We start from the raw sequence: 26,590 nt of genomic DNA, 5'->3' as shown, positions 1-26,590 counted from the left end.
GAGCCTCAGATGTGTTTGAAATGAACTGAAATATGGATGAAATCATGAAAAAATAATGCCACGATAAAGCTGCACTGAGGAAATGTGTTTCTCCTGCAGACAAACGCCTGATCAGGGTTTCACATCATGTAGGGAGGCGACATGGAAAAAACAAAGGGTTAAAATCATGACGATGAAACAACCACAAATAGACACAAAACAACCACAAATTTAGACAAAACAACCACAAAGAGATACAAAATAACCACAAATTTAGACAAAACAACCACAAATTTAGACAAAACAACCACAAAGAGACACAATAAAACACAAATTTAGACAAAACAGCCACAGAGACTCAAAATGTCCACAAAAAGGCTAAATATGTTGCTGGATGGACGTTTGGTGGATTTCATTTTACTTCTCTTTTCGATCACTGAATATTTTTGTTTTCTTTGAAAAATTTCCTTCTTGGGTAAAATAATGACAGTATATTTTATCTGCTTTTTTGTGATATTTACATCTTTCTGTTGTAATCTTTGCGACTGTTGTTGTTGACTGACTGAGGCGTCCTTCACATGTTAAAGCCAGAAACACGTCTTCATGTCTTCATGTCTTCATGGTGGTCTTGATGAGCATCAACATGGCCGCCGTGTCCGGAGGCCGGACGGCGTCCTGATCGCTCGTCTGCAGCATCCAAACTACTTCATTACATCTCCCAGAGTCGTCGTTGCCAACTTTCACTGTCACGCTTTATGAAGACATGAAAGATTTTGTTGTTGAAATATGCAAGAGATAATAGAGGAGGACAGACATGCAGACGCTTTATTGAACCCTGAGGGACACGACGCAGCATTTGGGTGATGAAGAAGCTCTGAATCTGTTTCAGTTAGCAGAAGGCTTCAGCATTCAGCTCTCCTTCAGCAGCGTGACGCATTAATGAACATTATTACAGCACATCAGGGATGAAGGAGGAGCGGCAGCAGAGGTGGAGCAGTGTGAAGAGCACCACAATCCCACTGATAATTGTTTAACACACTCATTAAACACGACCTTGTGCCACCGTCATCCCCACAACTGGCGTCGCTGCAACAAACAACAAGCAAACATGAGCCTTTCACGTCTCTTTTACAGCCAGTTTGTGACTCATTTGAATCTTTTTATGGCTGCAGTGTTGCTATTTGTGGTCATTTGCATCGTTTTGTAATTGGTTTGATTGGAATTTGTTGTAGTTTCTTTTGGTGATCAGTTTGTATTTTATTCATGTTACTGGTAGTTCAGTAATAGACACAAAATAACCTTTGAAAATAACACAATACAACCACAAAGAGACACAAAATGACCACAAAATGACACAAAACATCCACAAAGAGATGCAATACGAGCACAAAGAGACACAAAACAACTATAAGGAGCCACAAAATGACACAAAACATCCACAAAGAGATGCAATACGAGCACAAAGAGACACAAAACAACTATAAGGAGCCACAAAATGACACAAAACATCCACAAAGAGATGCAATACGAGCACAAAGAGACACAAAACAACTATAAGGAGACACAAAATGACACAAAACATCCACAAAGAGATGCAATATGAGCACAAAGAGACACAAAACAACTATAAAGAGACACAAACTGACACAAAACATCCACAAAGAGATGCAATATGAGCACAAATAGTGATAAATTTTGTCTTGCTAAGCCTCTAGAAGCAGCTTTAGCTGCTGATATCGACATGTAGACAGATAGAACAGTATCTACAGACTGGTTGGGTTTACAGAGTTAAACCTGTTGTGTGTTTCTGGTGGCTGTTGTACATCCCAGTGCTGTCAGGTTAAAACCAGTGCAGTGTCACGTTTCTACAACCAGAAAAACCGCTGGAGCTTTAACAAATGCTGACATTCAGGAGTTTTATGGAAAATTGAGAAAAGCAGTAGTTAGAAATGGTCTTACTTCCCCCTAAGCAGTGGGAATATTGAGCAACAATGGAAATAAATTGGTAAGAAGATGAGTGTCAGTCCTATTATTGTCCAGGGTTGAGTCTCTTTTCTATGAAATCCATGTTAGTCATAACAAGAAAATGAATACAACAATCACCACCTCACTACAGACTCCATTCTGATGCTAAAATCACATAAATAAACTATAGAAGAAGCATAAATTCTCATAATCCATGTGGAAATAAGAGTTTAGGTAAAAAACTATGTAATTATGCAGCAGTCAGTTGAATAAAAGGCTGAAAATAAACTTTTTAATTTAACTCTCAGCAGCTGAAGCAGCAGCAGAGTCCAGATTAAACAACCAAAAATCAATAAAACTAGAAACAGATTTTTAGTGATTATAAACCACAATTTGACATTAAATAACCACAAAGACATTAAAAAAAAAACTCTTCCAGACTGCTAAAAAAAGGAGCCACAAAGTGATGATGTTACTCTACAAAATGTCCTGAACTTCAGACCTGAAGCAGATCTGAACACAGACATGATTCACACATTTCTAGACTTTCTATTAACATCATGATGTCCAATAAAGCTGCTCAGGAATCACAGAAACAGAATTCTCCCTCATTTTTAGGTTCCACAGATCAACAGAAAGTACCATCAGATATTAACTAAAGACTGTTTACGTCTCCAGAGCCTGACAGAAATCTGACAAACTAAAAGTCTGACTGTGTTTGTGCCTCCTCAACTCGTCTGACTTCATCTCCATGTTTGTTCTCCTGCAGTTCTTCTCAGAGTCCATCTTCCACCTGGTCAGAGAAAAGTTCAGGGAGCTGAGCAACGGCAGGTTCTCTACCTCCAGCTCCCCACACAAAGTTCTGGCTGGGATCGTGATGACCAGAGGTGAGGTCAACACTCAACACAAGCCTCACAGAGGAAGCAGAAATAGACTCACTGACGTTAAAACGCTCAAATAATAAAGTGTCCCATCAGAGTCTGTGATGCCAGAGACGGGAAAATGGTTGAAAGTCTACAGAGTGACATAAAACAACCACAAAAAGGCACAAAACAACCACAATATGACATAAAATAACCACAGAGACACAAAATTATCACAAAGAGACACAAAACAACCACAAAAAGGCACAAAACAATCACAATATGACATACAATAATCACAAAATGATAAAGATACAACTTCACAGTCACATGGACAACTACAATCTGACATAAAACAATGACAGTTAGACATAAAACACCACAAAGTGATAAAAAAGAGCTGCAGAATGACATAAACAATGACAATTAAACACAAAATGATCACAAAATGACAAAAAACAACAACAAAGAAACACAAAGCAACCACAAAGTAACACAAAACAACCACAGAGAGACTGAATAACTTCAGATTGCCGTTTGTTGACTTTTCCCTCAGAAATTCTCCGTTTTCTTTGCGTTTGTGTTCCAGGTTTCGACCTCCGATCGGCCAGCGTCGTGTCTTTGGCCACCGGGACCAAATGTGTGGACTGTGGACGGCAGGAGGACGACGGCGGCTGGACGCTCAGCGACTGTCATGCTGAAACCATCAGCCGGAGGGCGCTGGTTGGATTCCTGTACAGTCAGCTGGAGCTGCTGCTGCGGTACGTCCACAGTCTTCCTGTTTTCCATCCAGGAAAATGTCCTTTTGTCCAGTTTAAGTGTGAATTCTGCTCTAATAAACTCTGTTTTATCCAGGTTGTTTTGGTGGATTCTGCCTTAAAAATAATATTCTGTGTAGTTTAGAGGCGGATTTTGCCTCTAAAAACATAATTTTGCCTGTTTTCTTTGAGTTCATTTAGTTTGAGTATGAATTATTGCTACTCTGCTTGTTTTTAGGGTTAATTTTGCTGATCAAAATGTAATTTTGTCTAGTTTCCATTTAAATTTGTGCTTTAAGATGTCAAACTTTGAGTTTTCAGATGGATTTTGTCCATAAGTATAATTTTTTTCCAGTTTTAAGATGAAATTTAACTGGAAAATGTAGTTTTTGGTTAGATTTGACCTAATAAACATTATATTATGTCTGTTTTTAACTGGAATTTTACGTTGAAAATTTTACGTTTTCTGTCCTTTAAAGGTCAATTTTTCTCCCCAAAATAAATGTTTAGAGTTTCTGGGTGGAATCCAGTGTTGAAATGTTCACCTTTTTTCCAGTTTTATTATTCACTTTTTTCTTGGAATTTTTTGGTTGGATTTTGACCTAAAAAAATTTCATTTTATCTAGTTTTTTAAAACTGGAATTGGACATTAAAATGCTTCTGTCCCATTTGCAGGGGGATTATTTTGTGCTGTTTAGTGTTTGGGTGGAAACTGGCCCTAAAAATGTCATTTTGATTACTTTTTAAATGGATTTTGTCCTGATAAATACTTGTCGTTTTCTGTTCTTTTAGGTGGAATTTGCCATAAAACACATTTTCTCTCTTTTACAGTAAATTTTTCTCCCCAAATGAAATGTTTAAAGTTTTGGGTGGAATCCAGCATTTAAATTTTCACTTTCTGTCCAGTTTTTTGGGTGAATTCTGTCTTTAAAACGTCACACTGAAGAGTCATTTCTGTCTAAATTTCAGAGATCTTTAAAAGTCATGTGACCTAGTTTTTGGTTGGATTTACTCAGTTTTTGGGTTGAACTTGCCATTAAAAGTGTTTTATTGTCCAGGTTTTTGGTGGAGCTGAAACTAAAAATGTAATTTTCGTATTTTATTTAAATCCCGACTCATTCATTTATTGTGACTCGTGATTTTTTTTGATGACAAACCAACTTTACTGTCCTTGTGTCTGCTGTTTCCTGCAGTAAGCCGGCGGACGGCCAGGAATCGTCCATCTTTGTACCAAATAGAAGCTGCAGCGGCGTCTTCCGGCTGCAGGACGGCGTCCTCTTCCACATGTTCGTCAGCTCGTCGCCCTGCGGAGACGCTAGACTCAACTGTCCCTACGAGACCATCGGTGCATGTGAGGAAACTGTCAGACCATCAAGCTGATAGTCTGATAAAAACTGACGCCAGATCAGTTTAAATCCATCCAGGTGTCACAGTCTGAACACTGAACCTGGTTTCTGTTCTAGCATCGGTATTATAGGATGTATCATAGTTTCAGATAAAATTGTCCCAAAGACACGTAAAAAACAATCAAAACGTCACTAAACAACACACAAAATGGCACAAAACATGAAAAACAAGACACAAAATGCCTAAATCTAGACACAAAGCAAAAAAAGGGGGACAAAGTCACACAAAACAAAACAAATAAAGTAAGAAGCAAAATTACAAAAACAACCATCAAAATGACCATAATGAGAAAAAACTGTCCCAAAGACAAATAGAACAACACAAAACTGACGCAAAATGACAGAAAGAAGACAAATAAATGACAAAGATGAGCAGAAAACAAAAAAACCCAGAAACCTAGAAAGCTAGAAAAACAGACACCAATTACCAAAAAATATTAGTTTTACATTCATCCAGGAATCTCAGTCTGAACACTGAATCTGGTTTCTGTTCATTTTCTATAAACATTTATCTTTAACAGGTTACAGCAAAGATATTTTTACTGACATTTTGAAACTCGTTACAGACTTGTTTCTCCACATCATGAACAGTGTCTCCAGATGATCCTGGTTTCTTCTTCCACCGTCTCTAATAGTTGTGATCAACCACCTACCAACATTAAAGTTCACCCACAATCACCTTTAAAGTTTTCTCTGGTGGATTATCAGGAACCTGAAACACATCCAGGAACCAATGATTGTTTCTAGAACTCTAAACTGTTCACACTAGGATACATCCCATAATACTGATGATCACTAGGATACATCCCATAATACTGATGATCACACTAGGATACATCCCATAATGCTGATGATCACACTAGGATACATCCCATAATACTGATGATCACACTAGGATACATCCCATAATACTGATGATCACTAGGATACATCCCATAATACTGATGATCACACTAGGATACATCCCATAATACTGATGATCACACTAGGATACATCCCATAATACTGACGATCACTAGGATACATCCCATAATACTGATGATCACACTAGGATACATCCCATAATACTGATGATCACTATGATACATCCCATAATACTGACGATCACTAGGATACATCCCATAATACTGATGATCACTATGATACATCCCATAATACTGACGATCACTAGGATACATCTCATAATACTGACGATCACTAGGATACATCCCATAATACTGATGATCACTAGGATACATCCCATAATACTGACGATCACTAGGATACATCCCATAATACTGATGATCACTATGATACATCCCATAATACTAATGATCACTAGGATACATCCCATAATACTGATGAATTAATAGGATACATCCCATAATACTGATGATCACTATGATACATCTCATAATACTGACGATCACTAGGATACATCCCATAATACTGATGATCACTATGATACATCCCATAATACTGATGATCACACTAGGATACATCCCATAATACTGATGATCACACTAGGATACATCCCATAATACTGACGATCACTAGGATACATCCCATAATACTGATGATCACACTAGGATACATCCCATAATATTGATGATCACTAGGATACATCCCATAATACTGATGATCACACTAGGATACATCCCATAATACTGATGATCACACTAGGATACATCCCATAATACTGACGATCACTAGGATACATCCCATAATACTGACGATCACTAGGATACATCTCATAATACTGACGATCACTAGGATACATCCCATAATACTGACGATCACTAGGATACATCCCATAATACTAATGATCACTAGGATACATCCCATAATACTGATGAATTACTAGGATACATCCCATAATACTGACGATCACTAGGATACATCCCATAATACTGATGATCACTATGATACATCCCATAATACTAATGATCACTAGGATACATCCCATAATACTGATGAATTACTAGGATACATCCCATAATACTAATGATCACTATGATACATCTCATAATACTGACGATCACTAGGATACATCCCATAATACTGATGATCACTAGGATACATCCCATAATACTGATGATCACACTAGGATACATCCCATAATACTGATGAATTACTAGGATACATCCCATAATACTGATGAATTACTAGGATACATCCCATAATACTGATGATCACAGCTGGTTATAGAGGAAATGAACAGAAACCAGATTCAGTGTTTAGACTGAGACACCTGGATGGATTTAAACTGATCTGGTGTCAGTTTTTCCCAGAACTCAGATGTGTTTCTCCTCCTAAATGTCATGGTTCTATCTGCTGGACTGATGAAGTTCTGAGGATCAGAAATGATGGAAAAAGTCCATTAAAAAGTGATAAATCTGGATCCACCTCTATGGAGTTCAAGGACCTGGAATGTTCTCAGTGAGACTAAACTGAAAGACTGGAAGCAGGAAAGGAGAACGTCTCCTGGAGAAGGTTGTACTTTCTGCAGTTGTCAGTAGGTCTACTCTAGAACTTTCTCCAGGGGATGTTCTCCTCTATGGACTTGAAGGACCTGGAACTCTGGAAATATTCCCAGTCTGAAGGTAGAAGTCTGATCATTGACAAAGTTACTGGAGATGAAGAACCAGATGTTCTGAGGAAGTTCTGGGTTGATTTCATTTATAATGATGTGTCTGAACCTTCATGAGTTTCTCTTCGTCTCCTTTCAGATCCCAGCAGGAAGTTTCGTTGCCACCTCAGGATGAAGGTGAACGGAGGCGAGGGGACGCTGCCCGTCTCGGCCAATCAGAGATGGGACGGGCTGTCGCCGGGTAAATGTCTCGTCTCCATGTCCTGCACAGACAAAATGGCAAAGTGAGTTTAATCTGGGAAGTTTTTCATGCGACCTCGAATCTGTCAGAGTTTAAATTCTAGCAGATCAAATGAGACGATCAGAAACGACAAACTGCATCCGTCACCTGGTGTAGACACCATAAACATGTTGCTCTGACTAGTTTAGGCTAGATTTTAATTAAAAATAGGATGCTGTCTGGGTTATTTTACTTTTAATACCTAATTTAACCTAGTTTGAGGATGGATTCGTCCTATTTTGTTGCATGTTGTGGCCTCAAGAGCTCACAGTTTGGATTTAAAGGTGAGATTAACTCGGTTAGTTTCCAGCTTTTCTGTGACATCTTCCATGGAAAAGCTGCAGAGTAAACAAACGTTCTGACCCAGTTCAGTAGGAACACATGGAACAGAAAGCAACAGATGATCTCCAGAACAGAGAGACTGAAGATCAGAACTTTTCTCTGCAGTCAGAGAACAAACGTAGGTGGCAGGAGTCCAGGTGTTGTCTTTTAAACCACCGTTCACGAGTTTACGGCCTTATTGTTGAAAGCACAGCAGCTTTTTCCAATGAAGACAGCATTAAATGAATGATAAATCCAGTCTACACATTGTTAATGAGGTAAATGACTATTGTAGCTGGAAACAGCTGATTTTTAATGGAATATCTCCATAGAGGTACAGAGGAACATTTCCAGCAACCATCACTCCTGTGTTCTAATGCTACATTGTGTTAGCTGATGGTGTTGAAAGGCTCATTGATGATTAGAAAACCCTTGTGTAGTTATGTTAGCACACGGATAGAAATGTGAGTTTTCATGGAAAACATGAGATTGATTTGAACAGTGGTGTAGCTGGGCAGGAGTCCAGGTGTTGTCTTATACATGAAACTCTACCGATGACGGATCTTTAAAGCAGAACGTCCGTTACCGAGGTAACACACGTGATTTTCCCGTTTGTGTGGACAGGTGGAGCGTCGTGGGCCTCCAGGGTTCCCTCCTGTCTCACCTGGTGGAGCCGGTTTACCTGCACAGCCTGACAGTGGGCACGCTCAGTCACACCGGTCACCTGGCCAGAGCCATGAGGCGTCGCCTGGCAACCGTCAAACACCTGCCGTCGCCATACCGACGGAGAACGCTGCTGCTCGGCTGTAGGTCCACAAGCAGACAGAAAACACTCCGAAACACTCCTAGAAATACCTGTTTACAGCCGCGTCACTGAATGTTTTAACAGCCAACAGGTGACTTTCTGCTTGTTTACCTGTCCAGGTGACTCCAGACCCTACAGAGGATTAAACGCTGGACACATTTCTGCTTATTTATGTTGTCAAACCGCATTTTTAAAGCTGATGGTTCTTTCTGAATAAATGACCAAACTTGGAGTATTTTAACAGAAATGTGAAGCTCATAGGAGAGAATAGTTTAAAAATGTGTAAATATGACAGAAAGTTTGTTTAATTATTATCATTAAAACAACATTATGACTGCAGGTGCATCAATAATGAACAGTTCAACTTTTTTTCTGTAATATCGACAAAACATTTTATTTCAAACAGTAAACCAGCTGTTGGTTCATTTCTGAAACATTTTCCCTTTTTATACTGTAGATATACTTTCAAGTAAATGTTTTCACTGTAACTGTTAAATACCAGAAACTATCTTATTTTTCATTATAGATACACCTTTAAATAATAGCAAATGTTGTCTTTATAATTATACAAATATTAATAACAAACAGGAAAATTTCCTATTTTTTTACTGATGATATTTATTGAATTCCTTTTAAATTATGAGGAAATTAAGAGAACAGAAACACTTTTTAAAAAATTAAAGACAAGGTAAAGAGCTCTCAGCACATTTTGTGTTATTTTAGGAATTTACATGCATTTTTAAATAATGATACTGCAGATATACAGTTAAATAAGATAAAATGTACTATTTTTCACAAGAGATGCACCCTTAAATATTAGCAAAAGCCCATTTTTATTTATAAATATACCACTAAATAACAGTAAAAGGTCTTTTTTCAGATAAATTTTAGGAATTCCAGATAAGTTCTCATAATTTTGCACTATTTCTGGGTGATTGTTGACCAGATTTATATTATTGTGGACACATTTTGAGTCTAGTTTTGTGTATTTGTAATGATGTGTGCAGCTAGAAGTAGAACAGTGCACACAAGGACATGATTTTTGCACCTCCTTTCCTCTATTTGCATGTTTTGGACTCATTTTGGGTCATTCTGGACAATTTTTTATGCATTTTGGACACGTTTTAGTCATTTGGGACGAGATTTGGATAATTGTGGGCATTTTTTTTAGTAGTTTTGTTTACTTGCAGGGACGTGCACAGCTGGGAGAAAAACAGAGTAAACAAGGCAGAAAACCAGCAGGATTTACACGTTTTCTTTTTTGTAAATCATTCATCAGAGCAGACCTTCTTCCATCACTCCATGGTCCAGTTGTGATGATCACTGTTGGTCTGACTGGTCCATCTATGCAGCTCCACACACAACAAACTGATGCATTCTGACACCTTCCTGTCAGAACCAGCATGAACTTGTTCAGCGTCTGATGGATCCGACCACATGGACCAGCCTTCCTCCCCATCACTGAGTCATGAAGCTGCCTCTGGTTCACCTCTGTTCCTTCCTTGGACCAGTTCTGGTAGATTCTGATCACTGCAGACCAGGAACACCCACAAGAGCTGCACTTCTGGAGATGTTCTGACCCAGTCGTCTTCTCAAATCACTCAAATCCTTGTGCTTGAACATTTTTCCTGCTTCTAACATCAACTTTGAGGACAAACTGTTCATTTGCTGCCTGATAAATCCAACCCATGACCAGCAGCCCTGATGAAGAGATGATTCACCTGTCAGTGGTCAGAATGTTATTGAGGGGGGATGGGGGTGGGCGGGTCGGGTGGTGGGGTGGGGGGTTCGGTGGGGGCTGGGGTGGGCGGGGTTGGGGTTTGGGTGGCGGGTGGGTCCTCGTGCCCCGGGCCGCCTGGGTCGGTCTGGGCGCGCTGGGGGTGTCGGTAGCTGCTCCCTCTTGTTCTCTGGGTCCGCGTCGTTCACGGTGGCCCCGGTGGCTCTCTGGGGGTGCCACCCTGTGGCTCCTACTGCCTGGGGGGGGAGGGGCGCCCTGTTGGCTTGGCCCTGCCTTGCTGTGATTGCTGTTCTGGGCTTCGGGGTTCTTCACACTTGCATGTTTGATCAGGTCTCGCCAGCTACTGCCGAGTCCCATTTCAGTGAATGATGGGATCCACCAGAATGTGCTGAGAATCTCTCCAGTCTCTACCCTAAACTCATTCTCTCTCGCACTAGCATCCTCTTCTGGCCTATTCTATTCTATTCTATACTATCAAGACACACACAATTATGGTGCTCAGTACCGTTTGTTCATTTATTATTGAATCTCTTTTTCTTTTGTGTTGGTTTGGTTTTCTTTTCTTTTTTCAAATTTTTATTTTTTTTTTCTATTGATGGACAGTTAGTAGTTGGGCATAACACACCACCTTACAATCTTTAATTGCAATAGCAACGCCTGTTATTTTCTATCCCTGTTCATCCTGTTCGTCCTGTTCGTCCTGTCCAGTCTTTGTTTCCCCCACACATCACTGAGGTGTAGCACTGCCCTCCCTGGCTTATAATAGGGAATTCTAATAAAGAAGGTCTGCTTAGCTTTCAGGGAGGGCCGGTGATGGTCACACACATGCACTAAATATTAAAATATTTGGTTGCAAGACTAAAATATGCATCAATCTCATATAATGTTGACTCCCCTTTTGTGGAGTTAAACAATGAGAACAAATGCAGACAAAAAAAAAAAAAAAAAAAAAAGAATGTTATTCTGATCAGTGGATCTTCCAACAGAAGTCCAGATGATTCTACTGAAGCACTTAGAGCAGATGTTTGTTAACTGATGACTAAAATGACAGTATAATACAACCTGCAGCCATATGTTCCTTTACAGAGGAGTTATGAGCAGCTCTGGTGGGTTTTTTTGCTGAATCGGAGCAGAGAAAGAGTAAATTCTAACACCACAGTGAGTTTCCTGTGTGACAGCAGAGCTTCCTTCTCCATCTCCACCAGGTCTGAGCAGCAGGGAGGTTCGTCCAGCAGGGAAGCCGTCCGGCGTCAGCCTCAACTGGAGCTGTGGAGACGGAGGCCTGGAGGAGATCAGCAGCTCCACGGGGAGGAGGACGGACTCAGGGACGCCGTCACGACTCTGCAGCCGCTCAGTGTTCATCCGCTGGCTGAAGCTACAGCAGCAGGTGAGCCCTTTAAAATACAGCTCATTAATTCACCTTCACACATCACAATCAGCTTTATTCAATGACCAAAGTTCTACCTTCATACTGTGAATACTTCAGAGTCACAACTCAAAGTTGGCCATAAAAAAAATGAACAAAAATCAGATAATAAAATAATCTGGTCTGTGAATGAATCATATCTGCAGTAATGGGAAACAAAACAGCTACAGAAAGCTGCAAAATGGGCAAAATGTCACACAAAGACCACAAAATGACAAAAAAACAACCAAAATGTGACATTAAATGCACTCATATAGACATAAAATAACCAAAGTATGACACAAAGAAACCACAAAATGATGAAAAATGACCAAAATGTCACAAACAGCACAAAAGGATTTTAAAAATTACTAAAATGTGACACATACTGACGTAAAACAGCCAAAATGTGATGCCAAAATTCCCACACAAGGATATAAAACCTAAATGTGACGCAAAACAAACTCATAAACACAGAAAATAACCAAAGTACAACACAAAACAACCACAAAACGACGCAAAATGACCAAAATGTCACGCAAAGATCACAAAACAACAAAAAAAGGCCTAAATGAGAAGCAAATCTACCACTAAAGGATATAAAACAACCAAAGTGTGACGTAAAGGAAGTTCTACCTTCATACTGGGAATATATCCAGAGTTCCAGGTCCTTCAAGTCCATAGAGGTGGGTCCAGATTTATCACTTTTATTGGACTTTTCCAGAACTTCATCAGTCCAGCAGATAGAACCATGACATTTAGGAGGAGGAACATCTGAGTTCTGGTAGAAACTGACACCAGATCAGTTTAAATCCATCCAGGTAGAACTCTGATCAGTACTAAAGTTACTGGAGATGAAGAACCAGGAGGTTTAGATTTTTTCATATTTGGTTGATTTCTATGGAATCAACACAGATCAAATTTAAGAAACTCAAAATAAAACACAAACTCTTATTAAAGGCATGTGGTTGTTCTTGTAGAATTTATTTTTCATTTTAAACCAGATGAATTTTAATAACCATACTGATCAAAGTATGATAGAAAACCAGTACAAGACAGTAATAATCTTAAAAACATTTATTTCCACCATAAACTGATGCAGAAAAAGCAGGAAGTTGTGAAAAAAACTTGTGCAGAATCCAGGAAACGAGTTCAATGTTGAAAATGTGCTGGTGGAGAACATCAGACCACTGAGTTCATGTTCCATCTCCACCACGCTGCTGTGTTCAAAGTGTGACAAACACTAAATACTGCAGCTTCTCTCTTTGAATAGCCAGAAAAACTCGTATTTGTGTGTTGTTTTCTTGCCTGACATGCTTTACTTCATGTTTCTGTTCTTCCCTCTCAGTTAAACGGTTCTTTGCCAGGCGTCACTCTGGCTTCGTATTGTGCTTCCAAGGCGTCTGCTGGACGCTACCAGAGAGCCATGCAGCAGTTCAGCAGCGCTCTGCAGGGCGGCGGTCTGGGAACCTGGCTCAGGAAACCTCCCATGCTCCACAACATCAGCTGAATGTGGAGGGAAGAAGCTCACGTAGGGTTTCATTTACAGATCAAGTCCAGTCGTAGGCAACAGCGAACACATTTAATGATAATTTATACATGTAAAGAAAGTCTCTGTTGATCGTAGAGACAGTAAAGCAGCGTTTATGCTCATTGGGCTCTGGTTTTACCTCTCCAACATGTTTCACCTCCTTCTTCTAGAACAACAGAACCAGGATTAAAACAGGTGAAAATCATGACGACTCTGGTCAAGTTGAGATCTAAACCTGTCGATAGAAAAGTCTGGATCAGTTCAGACAGAATTCAGGAAATGTGTCTCAGATCTCGTTCACCGTTCACTGATTTGTTATTTGAGGTCCGAAACCACAAACTGTAAAACACGTTGGCTGAATTTTGAGACTTTCAGGTGTTTTCACATCTGAGATATTTTGTATTTTTACCCTAAATAACATCTTAGAAGCCATTTAAAGGCTTTAAGATCTTTAGAATAAAACTAACAGCCTTGAAATGTGGTGAGAACAGACAGAATAGTTTCATCAGATCAGAATGATTGAATGGATCCAGCAGAGGAAACAGTTTAATTATTGGTCCTTGAACATGGAGAAAAGTGCAAAAATGTAGGATCCAGGCTGGTCTAGTGTCTCCATAAAGTTCCTATCAGTGTATATCTATGGATGGATCCATGTTTCTACTAAAATCCAGTCTCTGGTCCACATTTCTCCAACTGTTGAGGCTCTAGCATCAGTAGAATCTGATGTGTTAAAGTCTGACCAGACAAGGTTCCAGTTTTTAGATGTTTAGACTAAATGTTGATGTGGACTGATTGGTAGGAAACTAAACAAAGTTATAAGTTGTAAAAGATCAGAGAAATTTCACACAAAAATAAAAAGGACTTTACTGTCTTTACACCAAAATGCAGATTTCTTGATGTACAAAATTATCTTTCAAACTGACAAACAGATCATTGTGTTTACGTTAATATAAGACATCAAAGTCTCGAGTTTAACCAAATATTATGTTTCTGGCTTCGAAGGGCAAAGAAACGTCGGCTCAGTTCAAAATGTGAGCTATGGACCTAGAATAAGCCTCATGATTACTTCTCTGATGTCAGAAAGTACTTTAAGAAGATAAAAACATGCAGTAGAGGTCAATAAACTGTAGACAAACATCAAATTACTAAGAAACTACAGTAAACTCAGTGATTTCAAAAGCTACACAGTGCAACTGTTTTATCTTGTGTCAGACGTCTAGACGAGTGTAGAAACCACATGAACTAAGGATTCAGTTCCATTTATGTTTGCAACAACAGCATGAGATTAAAGGGAGGCCTAGAGACACGTCTGATCTGTTAATGAACCATAAGAAAGTTGTCTGGAAGGTTTCATTTTATCTTTATATCTCCATCCTGAGCTCTTACACCAAACCAGACAGTAAAAGCTGCTTCTGTCTTCGTAACCAAACCTGAATGAACCAACGGAGTTCAACCAGAAGAGTTTCCTGGAGTCTCTAAACTCATTTACGTCCAGCTCTACGTCTGAATATTTCAATCTCACTTTTTTGGTGTTTGTCTCTGATCATGTTAAAGGTCTTCTCCTTCGTGTGTTTTGGGAATCTGAGGCTCAGGACAGTGAGGTGCTGCTGCCACCTAGTGGGAGACGGTTGCGTTACAAGATGTAGAGTGCTGGTCTGACTTGTGTTTTATGTTTTCCTCTCATCGTTAAAGAATCTCTTTAGTTAATTTAACTACAGATATCCCAAAGATTAGTTTTCCTGCATGTCCCGGTGTTTATGTAAGTGAATGAGAACTTCAGCTGCTGCTGCTTGATGCTCTGAACCTTTTATTGTCACGTCTGCAGGATGGATGTGTTCTATGACCACTGACTGTTTTAATCACTGCTAATAAATGATCCTATTTGTGTTAGTTGGTGTGCTTCTGCTTTCTGTGTCCAATCAGAACCAGTGAATCTGTGGATGAGGTCAATAAAAGTGGAGCACTTTATGAAAAAGTCTTGACAGAAAACTTCTATTTTTACATATTTGTCACATTTAAATGTTCCATGATCATCGTAAAGACAGTAAAGTCATTTTTATTTTTGTGTGAAACTTCTCTGATCTTTTACAACTTATAACTTTGTTTAGTTTCCTACCAATGAGTCCACGTCAACATTTAGTCTAAACATCTAAAAACTGGAACCTTGTCTGGTCAAACTTTAACACATCAGATTCTACTGATGTTAGAGCCTCAAAGGTTGGAGAAATGTGGACCAGAGACTGGATTTTAGTAGAAATATGGATCCATCCATAGATAAACACTGATAGGAACTTTATGGAGACACTAGACCAGCCTGGTTTAAACATTTTGATATTAGACAAAGATAACGCAAGAAAACACAAAATGCAGTTTGTAAATGATGATTTTAATTATTGAAGGATAAATTCTGTCCAACCCATCTTGCCCTGTGTGATAAAGTATTTGCACCCTGAGCTACCAATCTACCAAATTCATTTGAAACTGGGTTCATTTTCACCATCCACACCCTAATATTATTACTGCCAGGCTCAAAAAGAACTGAATTAAGGTTTTAGGAGTCAAAGTCCGGACTTTAAGTTAATTGAGATGCTGTGGAAAGACCTTAGAAGATCAGCTGATGATCTAAAACTGTCTAATGTGACCGAATTAACACTATTCTGCAGAGAGAATGGACTAATGTTCCTCCATGGATGTAAAAGATGTTCACAGCTGGAACAAACATTTAACTGCTGCTGCCAAACCAGTCATCAGGTTCAGGGGGTGAATTACTTTTTCACAGGGGGGTAGAAGTTTTCAATAAATCTGTGTTTTGTGGTTTATCTCTGTCTAATGTTTAATAAATATAAATATTAGTTTGATGATCATTTAAATTAGTGAGAATATTTTAGTGTTGCTAAACAAACTGAAGAACGAGCCAAGAACAAATGTTCAAACAGCACAAGTGTTTTATTTGAATTCCACAAGCCCTCATTTGTTTCTCATCACAGATCTGATCCACCAGACTGTGGTGAAGTTTTCTGTTTTGGGAGAACGGAGCTGTTTTTTCTACATCGACCACACAAAGCACTGAAAACAGCACGGAGCCACAGATCTACAGGCTTCAGACGCTCAGCGACAACAGGACCGATGACCAGAACATTCACTAAAAACTGGTGAAAGATGAACAAAGTGGATCAGTGTTGGTAGAAAATGCAGTGGAGGGCAGTGAACCTGCTGCAGAAGAAGACAAAGAGCAAACATTCACACTCAGCTCCCAGCCTTCTTCACACAAATCACACTTCCTGTCATTTAGACCAGGGACGGCTGCACTTCAAAATAAAAGACTTGAGATGAAAAGATGCTCTTAGGTCATTCTATGTAAAACTACGATACATCCCATAATACTGATGCTCAGTTGGTTATAGAGAAAATGAACAGAAAACAGATTCAGTGTTCAGACTGGGACACCTGGATGGAGGTAAAACTGATGTTTTGCTTTTCTGTCACTTTGTTTTTCCTGTTTTGTGCTCATTAGTTTTGTGTTGTTTGTCTTTGGGACAGTTTTGTCTCTGTCGTTATTTTGTCACTTTGCGTCTGTTTTTCTTGTTTTGTGTGATTTTGCATCATTTTTGTAGTTTCGTCTGTCCTTTTTTCTGCTTTGTATCTAAATTTAGGCTTTTTGTGTCTCGTTTTAGTCGTATATTGTGATGTTTTGACCGTTTTGTGTGTTTTTGGGCCAGTTTTGTTTCATTTTGGCGTGAAATTGTGATACATCCCATAATGCTGATGATCACAGATGGTTATAGTGAAAATGAACAGAAACCAGATTCAGTGTTCAGACTGAGACACCTGGATGGATTTAAACTGATATTTTTGGTCGTTTTATGTCTCTTTTTCCAGTTTTCTGTTTCTTCTCGTTTTCTGCTAATCTTTGTCACTTGTCTCCCTTTTGTCATTACGCATCAATTTTGTGTTGTTATGTTTGTCGTTGGGACAGTTTTTGTTATTGTTTTTGTTATTTTGCGTTTTTTTTCTGTTTCATGTCTTGTTTTTCTTGCTTTGTTTCTGTTTTTAAGCATTTCATGTCTCATTTCTCGTCTCGTTTTTTTGCTTTGTGTCTAAATTAAAAATTTTTTGTATCTGTTTTTTTTTTGTTGTTGATCATAGAAGACAGTTTTGTGACAGGAAACTAGGATGCATCCCATAATATTGATGCTCATAGATGGATATAGAGAAAGTGAAGAGAAAACAGATTCAGTGTTCAGACTGTGACGCCTGGATGGATTTAAACTGATCTGGGGTCAGTTTTTACCAGAACTCAGATGTGTTTCTCCTCCTAAATGTCATGGTTCTATCTGCTGGACTGATGAGGTTCTGAGGATCAGAAATGATGGAAAAAGTCCATTAAAAAGTGATAAATCTGGATCCACCTCTATGGACTTCAAGGACCTGGAATGTTCTCAGTGAGACTAAACTGAAAGACTGGAAGCAGGAAAGGAGAACATCCCCTGGAGAAAGTTCTAGAGTAGACCTACTGACAACTGGATAAAGTTCTAGAGTAGACCTACTGACAACTGTAGAAAGTTCTAGAGTAGACCTACCGACAACTGGAGAAAGTTCTACAGTAGACCTACCTACAACTGGAGAAAGTTCTAGAGTAGACCTACTGACAACTGTAGAAAGTTCTAGAGTAGACCTACCGACAACTGGAGAAAGTTCTACAGTAGACCTACCGACAACTGGAGAAAGTTCTAGAGTAGACCTACCGACAACTGGAGAAAGTTCTAGAGTAGACCTACTGACAACTGTAGAAAGTTCTAGAGTAGACCTACTGACAACTGTAGAAAGTTCTAGAGTAGACCTACCGACAACTGGAGAAAGTTCTACAGTAGACCTACCGACAACTGGAGAAAGTTCTAGAGTAGACCTACCGACAACTGGAGAAAGTTCTAGAGTAGACCTACTGACAACTGTAGAAAGTTCTACAGTAGACCTACCGACAACTGGAGAAAGTTCTACAGTAGACCTACCGACAACTGGAGAAAGTTCTAGAGTAGACCTACCGACAACTGGAGAAAGTTCTAGAGTAGACCTACCGACAACTGGAGAAAGTTCTAGAGTAGACCTACTGACAACTGGAGAAAGTTCTAAAGTAGACCTACTGACAACTGGAGAAAGTTTCAAAGTAGAACTTTTTCCAGGGGACGTTCTCCTCTATGAACTTCAAGGACCTGGAACTCTGGAAATATTCCCAGTATGAAGGTAGAACTCTGATCATTGATAAAGTTACTGGACATGAAGAACCAGATATTCTGAGGAGGTTTGAGGGAACTTTTTTCAGATTTTAAGGAGTCTGGTGAGCTACAACACCATCTATATCTGTAAATGTTCTACTCTGGTTCTCCTACAGATCCTAATGGTTCTACAAAATGTTTTTAAATAATATACTGTCGATATAAGTACTGAAAACAACAAACTGCACATAGAATTTTAATTACTTCTGGTAATTTTAAGACAAAAGAAGACATTTGGATTCGTCATCCCTGGAATAAATGAGAAGAAGAGCTCAGCTTTATGTGAATGTAAAAACTGATGATCATCCATCACGAAGTCATAAAGTGGTTTAACACAAAATAAACACACAAAAAACATGTCATCAAGTTATAAATGCTAATAAAACTGCTGCCGCCAAACGTTCTTCATATATATTACAATTTATATGGTACAAATGTTAGAGCAGGTCAGCACGGTGCCCTCTGACCGGCCTGTAATCGTCTTCAGTTGGTTTTTCAGGTTTGCAAAAGGCAGCAGTAAAGTGTGACCACAAATACATACGTAGAAGCTGTGCGTGTACACAAACGTACACTTTAATTACAAGCCAGCGAACGCTCCACTAAAGCAGGCTAAAGCGTGAAACCAACTGTGCTTGTTTATTGTGCTGAGGAAACTTCCCGTCTTTACAACAGCGAACACTGAGTGTGGAGTGTCCCGGTTTGTCTGGGTGGCAGTGGGAAAGCTAAGCAGGCCAACGCTGCACGACGCTCCTCACAGGTCCGGCTCAAGTTTGGGTTTTTTAGGGTACCGGAACAAACGTGACAAAGACAGAATCCTAAAGGGCGCCGTGAAAAAGTCTTTTACAATCATATGAGTACGACAGCAGGACTCACACGTCTCTACGCTTCTTAAAGCTCGTCTTCAGCCTTTTTTATTCATTACACGATGAAGTTTTCAACGACTTAGTGGAGTTAACATTTAACACTTTATATTTGACTTTAGAAGCTGTTTTTGTCTCTTCTTTTTCTTTTAGTATTTTATGTTAACTTCTTTTCATACACCTCACCAGAGATCTTCTGCTCAACCAAACTTCTTCTTTAACTAGGAATATTTAAAATGGAATCTGACAATTTTTAACAGATACATTAAATATCTGAAGAACAATTAAAGACAAAAATCTGAAATTTTCTGTTGTTTCTCATCATGTCCCTGATTCAGAATCTATAATGTTGGACAGTAGATCAATAATCTCTGATTATTGGTGAGCTAAAATATGTAAAACATGAAAGTTATAATGAAACATTCCATCTTTGAGCTCATTAACAGTAAAGTCAACCAGTGATATTTTCTGAAGCACATGTAGCTGCAGGTCACAGGAACAAAAATCTAAATATTTATTCTAAACATTTTCAGGTTATTATCTTTAATAGTTCCTCAGATAGTTGTTCAAACAGACTGAAATATAAATGTGAGAATCAACCTGCTGAATGTGGGTCAACGGGCAGATTTGTGCCAAATTCTTAAACTAATCAAACTAAAATTTAGCAGATATCTTTATAAATATCCATATTTTCTGATATAAAAATCAGAGATGATCGAGCAGAAATTGCTCTAAAAATGTGATGAAATTTTGTTTTACTTAAACTAATTTTAAAGTTTTCTCCTGTTTTCTGTTTTATTTTTTTTGCATGTCGTCGAAATCATCGTCTTGTCTTTTAACACTTTGGTAAACTGGTTTTACAATGTGCTTAATAAATACACTTGATTTGATTTTTGTCTGCAAACCTCCAGATGCAGTAACACTTCTACAACCCTTAAAGTCTCCACATGTTTAGTCAGAACGTGGTCGTCTCTTTTCTGTTTGTGTGGACAGACCACAGGGCAGGAGATGATTGTTTCTAGTTATCTGTGACAAAACTTGTGTTGAGGATTTGTGGACGATCTTCTTTAAACACAACAGAAACACCAAACTCCTTTAGTTCATGTGTCAACAAGTCCAGCAAACCTCACCTGCTGAGGTCTTATTTTTACTGCAGCTGAAACAGAAACTGGAACAGGAATCAGTGCTTTGTAAAAAGGTCCGACAGCAGAACTGAGCTGTGACTAACTAGAGCAAAGCTTCCATCTAAAATGGGATTATTTGTCATTTGACAACACAAAAGAACAGCGACTCTGATCAGGACCGTTAGTTTGTTCAGTATCATGGATGTTACAGGTATCAGACTCTCAGGTGCCGAAGAGACAAAAAACCTTGAGAAGTTAAAGTTCAGTTTAACGCTGGACTAACAGTTTAGAAATGTGAAGTTATTTCTGGATGCAGAAAACGGTTGTAACTCTCTTTCTTCAGCTTTTATGTCCCATCAACAGGCGACTTTCTACTGGAGAGAGTTAACATTTAAAAATTAACTTTTCTGCTTCCACTGTGACGTTTAGTCAGACTGAACCAAAGCAACAACAACCAGGAGCTTTCATTACTCCAGCTATCTGTTTATGTTTCACAGTTTGTCCTCTCTGAGTTTAACCAGTCAGCCTTTTTCAGGGACGCAGAGAGTTCCTGCTGTGGAGTAGGAACTCTTCTCTCCCCTGACAGAGGGTCTACAGGGACGGCTTTAGCGGTCGGAACTTATACAAAGGTTCAAACCTGAACGTCCAGCAGCGGAAAACTGCTTAATGTTCAGAAATCAGAGGCAGCAGGAAGTAAACTACAGGCAGATTAACTCCAGAATCTAACCAGAGGAGACTACATGGAACTGGTGGCCATCTTTGTTGAAACATGAACCAGATTTGTAGTTTTGCAGCTTCAATCAGCATCAAGCAGAATGTGCAGAACTTCATTCTCTGATGCTTTAGCATCAGTAAAATGCGGTTTTGTTTTGGGTAAGAAGAACATCTTGAGTTCTGTCTCTGTGCTTTTCCCCATCAGTGGTACGTGGGTTTGCTTTCCTCCACGACAGAAACACAAAACTGTGTTTGGTGACTACCGGTGGTGATTTAGAGCGACAGACGCAGCAGACGGCGAGTCCTTTTTCTACTTCCTGATCTCAGGAACCATCGAGTTACAAACTAACCCTCCGGAGGCTCAAAAGACAGCTGCTAAAAGTCAGTGTGTCGTCAAACTAGCTGACAGACTTTTTACAGCCGCCTTTTAAACCTGAGGGTCCGATCCTGCAGACAGACCGAGTTTCTCTGGAAGGTGACGGTGTGAGGACGTCATTTCTCCTGCAGCAGGACGGGGATGTTGATGTTCCAGCCGATGGCCTGCCGGTCAAAGCCGCAGGTAAACAGGTTGCAGGTGGAGTTCTCTTCACACCAGGAGGAGCAGCAAACCATCCGCCGGTGACCCTGAGAAGACCACAGTGGCTCAATCTCACATTTTACTCACATTTAACTCATGTTGTTTCACACTCAAAATTAAGTTCTGTGAAATATTCTGGTGGAATTTTGAGAACTTCAAACTCTTAACGGGTTCTGTTTCCCACCAGTGAGTCCACACCAATATTTAGTCGAAACTAAACCTTAATTTAAAAACTGGAACCTTGTCTGGTCCAAGTTTAACACATCAGATTCTACTGATGTTAGAGCCTCAACAGTTGGAGAAATGTGGACCAAAGACTGTATTTCAGTAGAAATATAGATCCATCTATATACATACATACATATATATATATATATATATATATATATATATATATATATATATATATATATATATATATATATATATATATATATATATATGTATATATATATATACATAGACACACACACACAGACACACACACACACACACACACTTACAGGAACTTTATGGAGACACTGTACCAGCCTGGATTGTTTTTCCCTCATATTCCAGGACCAATAATTAAAAGTTTGTCCTCTGCTGGATTCTATTCTGTCTGTGTTCTCACCATATTTCACGTTTGTGGGAGTTTTATTTCTGGAGATATTAAACTCTGAAAATGGTCTCCCAGGTACGATGCATTTTGAGGATAAATGTCTAAACATGCTGCTCCATTTGTCCTATTAATGGTTCTTTAAGAGTTTAAAGGTTGAAGCCCACGCTAACCTGTCTGTTGCTCCGTGGGAGTCGAGCCAGTCGGACTCCGGACATGTCGAACAGCCGGACCTGCCGATTGTCGTGAGGAAGAGCGATGATCTTCTGGTTCACTGAGACGCTGATCCTGAACAGAAAGAACAGAGCAGCTTAGACTTCATCGGCAGTAAGAGTTACTAATAGATTAACGTAGACACAACGTGAATCATACCTATAATGATCTGAACACGTCTGCCACACGCTTAACATTCGCTTTCCCCGCGTACTTTAGTCGAAATAATCAACAGGAATGTCTTCCAAGGCGATAAGGCCTAAAGAACTTTTTACAGCGTCGACACAATGGGCCTTTAATGCTGATCATTCTTATTTTTAGCCCTTTTGTTTCCTGAACATGACAAATATTTGGACCACCTGCTGGTTTCTTTTACACTGAATTTAACACTGATAATTAAATAAATAAAGCTTGAATTTGATGAAAGTGGTTAAATAATTACAGCATTTCCTAAAAGACACAAACAAAGTCTAATAATTCAATGCATGCAGTAAATTCTGTTTGAAAATGTAATGTGTTGAAGATGTTTAAAATAAAAATAAATAAAAACACACTAAATGGACTAAAACATTTTTTGAGTCACTCATTCAACAGATAATCCAGACTAAGATATCCCTCAACTGAATTCACTTTTTGCCACTTTACTAAATAAACTGATTAAACAGAAAAATAAGGCATTATTCAGTAAAGACACTTGTTGGTTACAGTCCTAAAAACAGCAGGCTCTGCCGTTTAGGGATCGATCGATTATTGAAGGCCATATTCAGCATTTTTCCGATTATCTGCATATTATTAGCTTTTCTATGTGAAGGATCATCGTTACATTAATGAAATGTGCTGCTTTGGCTCTGATTCAGCCAGTTCTCTGTCTGCAGTCATTCTGTACGGCACAATCTGATTGGCTGCATGTCACCAGTAACAGCCAATCAACACCGAAAGCTATTGTTTACACAGAAAGACAGACAAGAGCGTTAGAAAACGGTAGCAGCTGCAGTGAACCAGCTGTCTGGAAGGTGAGCTAGCAGACGCTGCTGAAGCAGGAATAAACACCACATTTAACACAAGCACGTCCAGTTTCCCTGTTACACAGAAAACACCAGAATAATTCACCTGCTGCTGTCAGCTGGGACCGATCCTGCTGATGTTGCTAGGCTAATGCTAACACTGAGAGGCTCACTGTGCTAGCTAATGCTATCTGGAGCACCGTAACATCTACCCTGAAGTCAGACCAACTTTAACAACCTGCAAAAACTCAACAGGAAGAATGACCATCTCCACTCATCAGCTGATTTCACAGCATCACATGACGCGCTGATGTCATCACCGTACACATTCAGTTATAGTAATCGTTATTAATGAAGGAGCCGAGGCATGAATGACAGGTTCCCTACGATCACATGCTGCCGATTCATAACAGTTAATGTAAACTGGTTCCACATATCGGCTATTGGTCTTCCTGAATTACCAATAATCAATACTAGGCTTGAAAAAAACATATCAGTCATAGTGCGATAATCGTCAATGTTTTTAATAGCTTCAAGATCATGAACCGTGTTGAAGATGTAATAATAAACAAGAAAAGCACAGTACACAGGAGCACAGTACTCCTCCAAGGCTGCTCATTCCGTCTGTCATTTCTGATGGATAAGTCCTGATAAGTCCTCAGCAGTGGATTTGTAGTAGGATCACAATCATGTGATCGTCAGCTGGCAGCTGATGTAGTGTTCACTTGTTGTCATGGTTACAGTGACGCTGTGCCACCATCTGGCAATGATACAGAAATCTTTAACTAATCCGTGGATCCAGACTATAAGCTGCATCACTGCCAGAATCTAATCACTTGGTCCTTGTGTCATTTCTGACCTTCAAGGAAAATTTCATCCAAATCTATTGGTCTGTTTTTGAGTAATGTTGCAGACAGACAGACAGACAGACAGACAGACAGACAGACAGACAGACAGACAGACAGACAGACAGACAGACAGACAGACAGACAGACAGACAGACAGACAGACAGACGCCGATCATCACATGATCCTTGGTGGAGTAACTATGCCTTGCTGACTGGGGCCGTCGGTGTCTCACCTGTTGACAGCGGAGTCGGTTCGGATGGTTGCTATGGGCGACCTCATGTTCTTCAGGTCCCACACTTTGACGGTTCGATCGTCGCTCCCAGAAACCACGTTGTCTCCGACCGTGAACACAGCAGACGTCACCGTGCTGCGGATAGTTTAAACATTTATGACGGTAAAAAGGTGCGAGTGGAAATGATGTCAGACAGGAACGCTGCTAGAAAACTGCTAAACGTCTGTTAATATACTTATTTTACCAATCAATGCAGCTGATTATTGATTACAGACAGCTACACAATAAAACTATCAGACTTCATATATTCAAACATGATTTTGAAGCACATGTAGGTCTGATCCTGTCTCCTAATGAAGGAAGTCGCTTTAATTTGAACCAAATCAAAGTGAAACTAAAGTTACTGACTGAATATTCTCTGTAATCAATAAACTGATCAGCTTTCTTATTTGTGTTCTATCAGCTGCAGTTTAAATGGATGAAACATAAAAACAGATTAATGGGATTTCTGCATCAACAACTAAACACGTGTGGGGTTCCCATGGCTTTAGTTTAAGTTTAATACACCTCTACTATACTATATATGTGGTATATCCCTGTACTATATATGTACTACACTATATATGTAATACACTATATACATAGTATACCCCTGTACTATACTATATATGCACTATACTATATATGTACTATACTATATATGTACTACACTATATATGTACTATACCCCTGTACTATAATAATAATAATAATAATAATAATAATAATAATAATAATAATAATAATAATAATAATAATAATAATAATAATAATAATAATAATTAATAATAATAATAATGATCATGGATTAGATTTATATAGCGCTTTTCAAGGCACTCAAAGCGCTTCACAATGAATCCATTATTCATTCACTCACACATTCTCACTCAGCGGTGGTAAACTACATTTGTAGCCACAGCTGCCCTGGGGCAGACTGACGGAAGCGTGGCTGACAATCTGCGCCTACGGCCCCTCCGACCACCACCAGCATTCACACGCATTCATACTCCAGTGTGAGTAGCAGCACTGGAGGCCAGGTGGGTAAAGTGTCTTGCCCAAGGACACAACAGCACATGACTAGGACAGAGAGGGAATCGAAACGCCGACCCTTCGATCATTGGACGACCCGCTCTACCACCTGAGCCACAGCCGCCCCAATATATACTATACTATATATGTATAAAAAATCAATGAAACATTAATTCTCTGTGTTTGTATTGTGGGTGGGTGAAGGAGAAGAAGACTGACTCTGTGTGTCCCTGGAAGACGTTGACGGAGTGGATGGACGGGTCTCTGAAGTCCCACAGCCTGAAGGTGGTGTCTCTGGACGAGGTGACCACCAGGCGCTGGGTGGGATGAGTGCAGCAGTGGGTCAGCTCCTGGTCATGACCTGAACACAAACAGCAGCACAGGGATGGACACAGCGATGAGCCATCAGAGAGAGAAGCTCCACAGTCAGACCTTCCTTCAGCTGAACCCTCATCCAG

The 26,590-nt window shown here is 39.4% G+C and overlaps 2 protein-coding genes across 9 annotated transcripts in view; one reads left to right on the top strand and one right to left on the bottom strand.

Annotated features, from left to right (window-relative positions):
* Positions 1–15,510, top strand: part of LOC111563106 (double-stranded RNA-specific editase B2-like) — a 30,586-nt gene extending 15,076 nt beyond the window's left edge. Inside the window, exons 3-9 of the mRNA XM_035944341.2 lie at positions 2,714–2,831; positions 3,397–3,568; positions 4,759–4,916; positions 7,680–7,824; positions 8,766–8,947; positions 11,890–12,071; positions 13,438–15,510. Coding sequence (XP_035800234.2) covers positions 2,714–2,831; positions 3,397–3,568; positions 4,759–4,916; positions 7,680–7,824; positions 8,766–8,947; positions 11,890–12,071; positions 13,438–13,599 — 1,119 coding nt within the window. The 3' untranslated portion in view covers positions 13,600–15,510. The remainder of the gene's footprint in view (positions 1–2,713; positions 2,832–3,396; positions 3,569–4,758; positions 4,917–7,679; positions 7,825–8,765; positions 8,948–11,889; positions 12,072–13,437) is intronic.
* A 1,037-nt stretch (positions 15,511–16,547) lies between these two features.
* Positions 16,548–26,590, bottom strand: part of LOC111563107 (WD repeat-containing protein 37) — a 34,385-nt gene continuing 24,342 nt past the window's right edge. For all 8 annotated transcript variants that reach the window (XM_055014857.1, XM_055014859.1, XM_055014858.1 and 5 more), the window contains 4 exons: positions 26,352–26,493; positions 25,065–25,199; positions 22,940–23,054; positions 16,548–22,215 (listed from right to left, as the gene is read on the bottom strand). In XM_055014857.1, the coding sequence (XP_054870832.1) occupies positions 22,084–22,215; positions 22,940–23,054; positions 25,065–25,199; positions 26,352–26,493 (524 nt within the window). In that variant the 3' untranslated portion in view covers positions 16,548–22,083. The remainder of the gene's footprint in view (positions 22,216–22,939; positions 23,055–25,064; positions 25,200–26,351; positions 26,494–26,590) is intronic.

Source organism: Amphiprion ocellaris, chromosome 10, assembly GCF_022539595.1.
Source record: "Amphiprion ocellaris isolate individual 3 ecotype Okinawa chromosome 10, ASM2253959v1, whole genome shotgun sequence".
NCBI classification, from domain to species: Eukaryota; Metazoa; Chordata; class Actinopteri; family Pomacentridae; genus Amphiprion; species Amphiprion ocellaris.
Note: the sequence above shows the minus strand (reverse complement) of the source record. Positions and strands in the feature narration are given on the sequence as shown.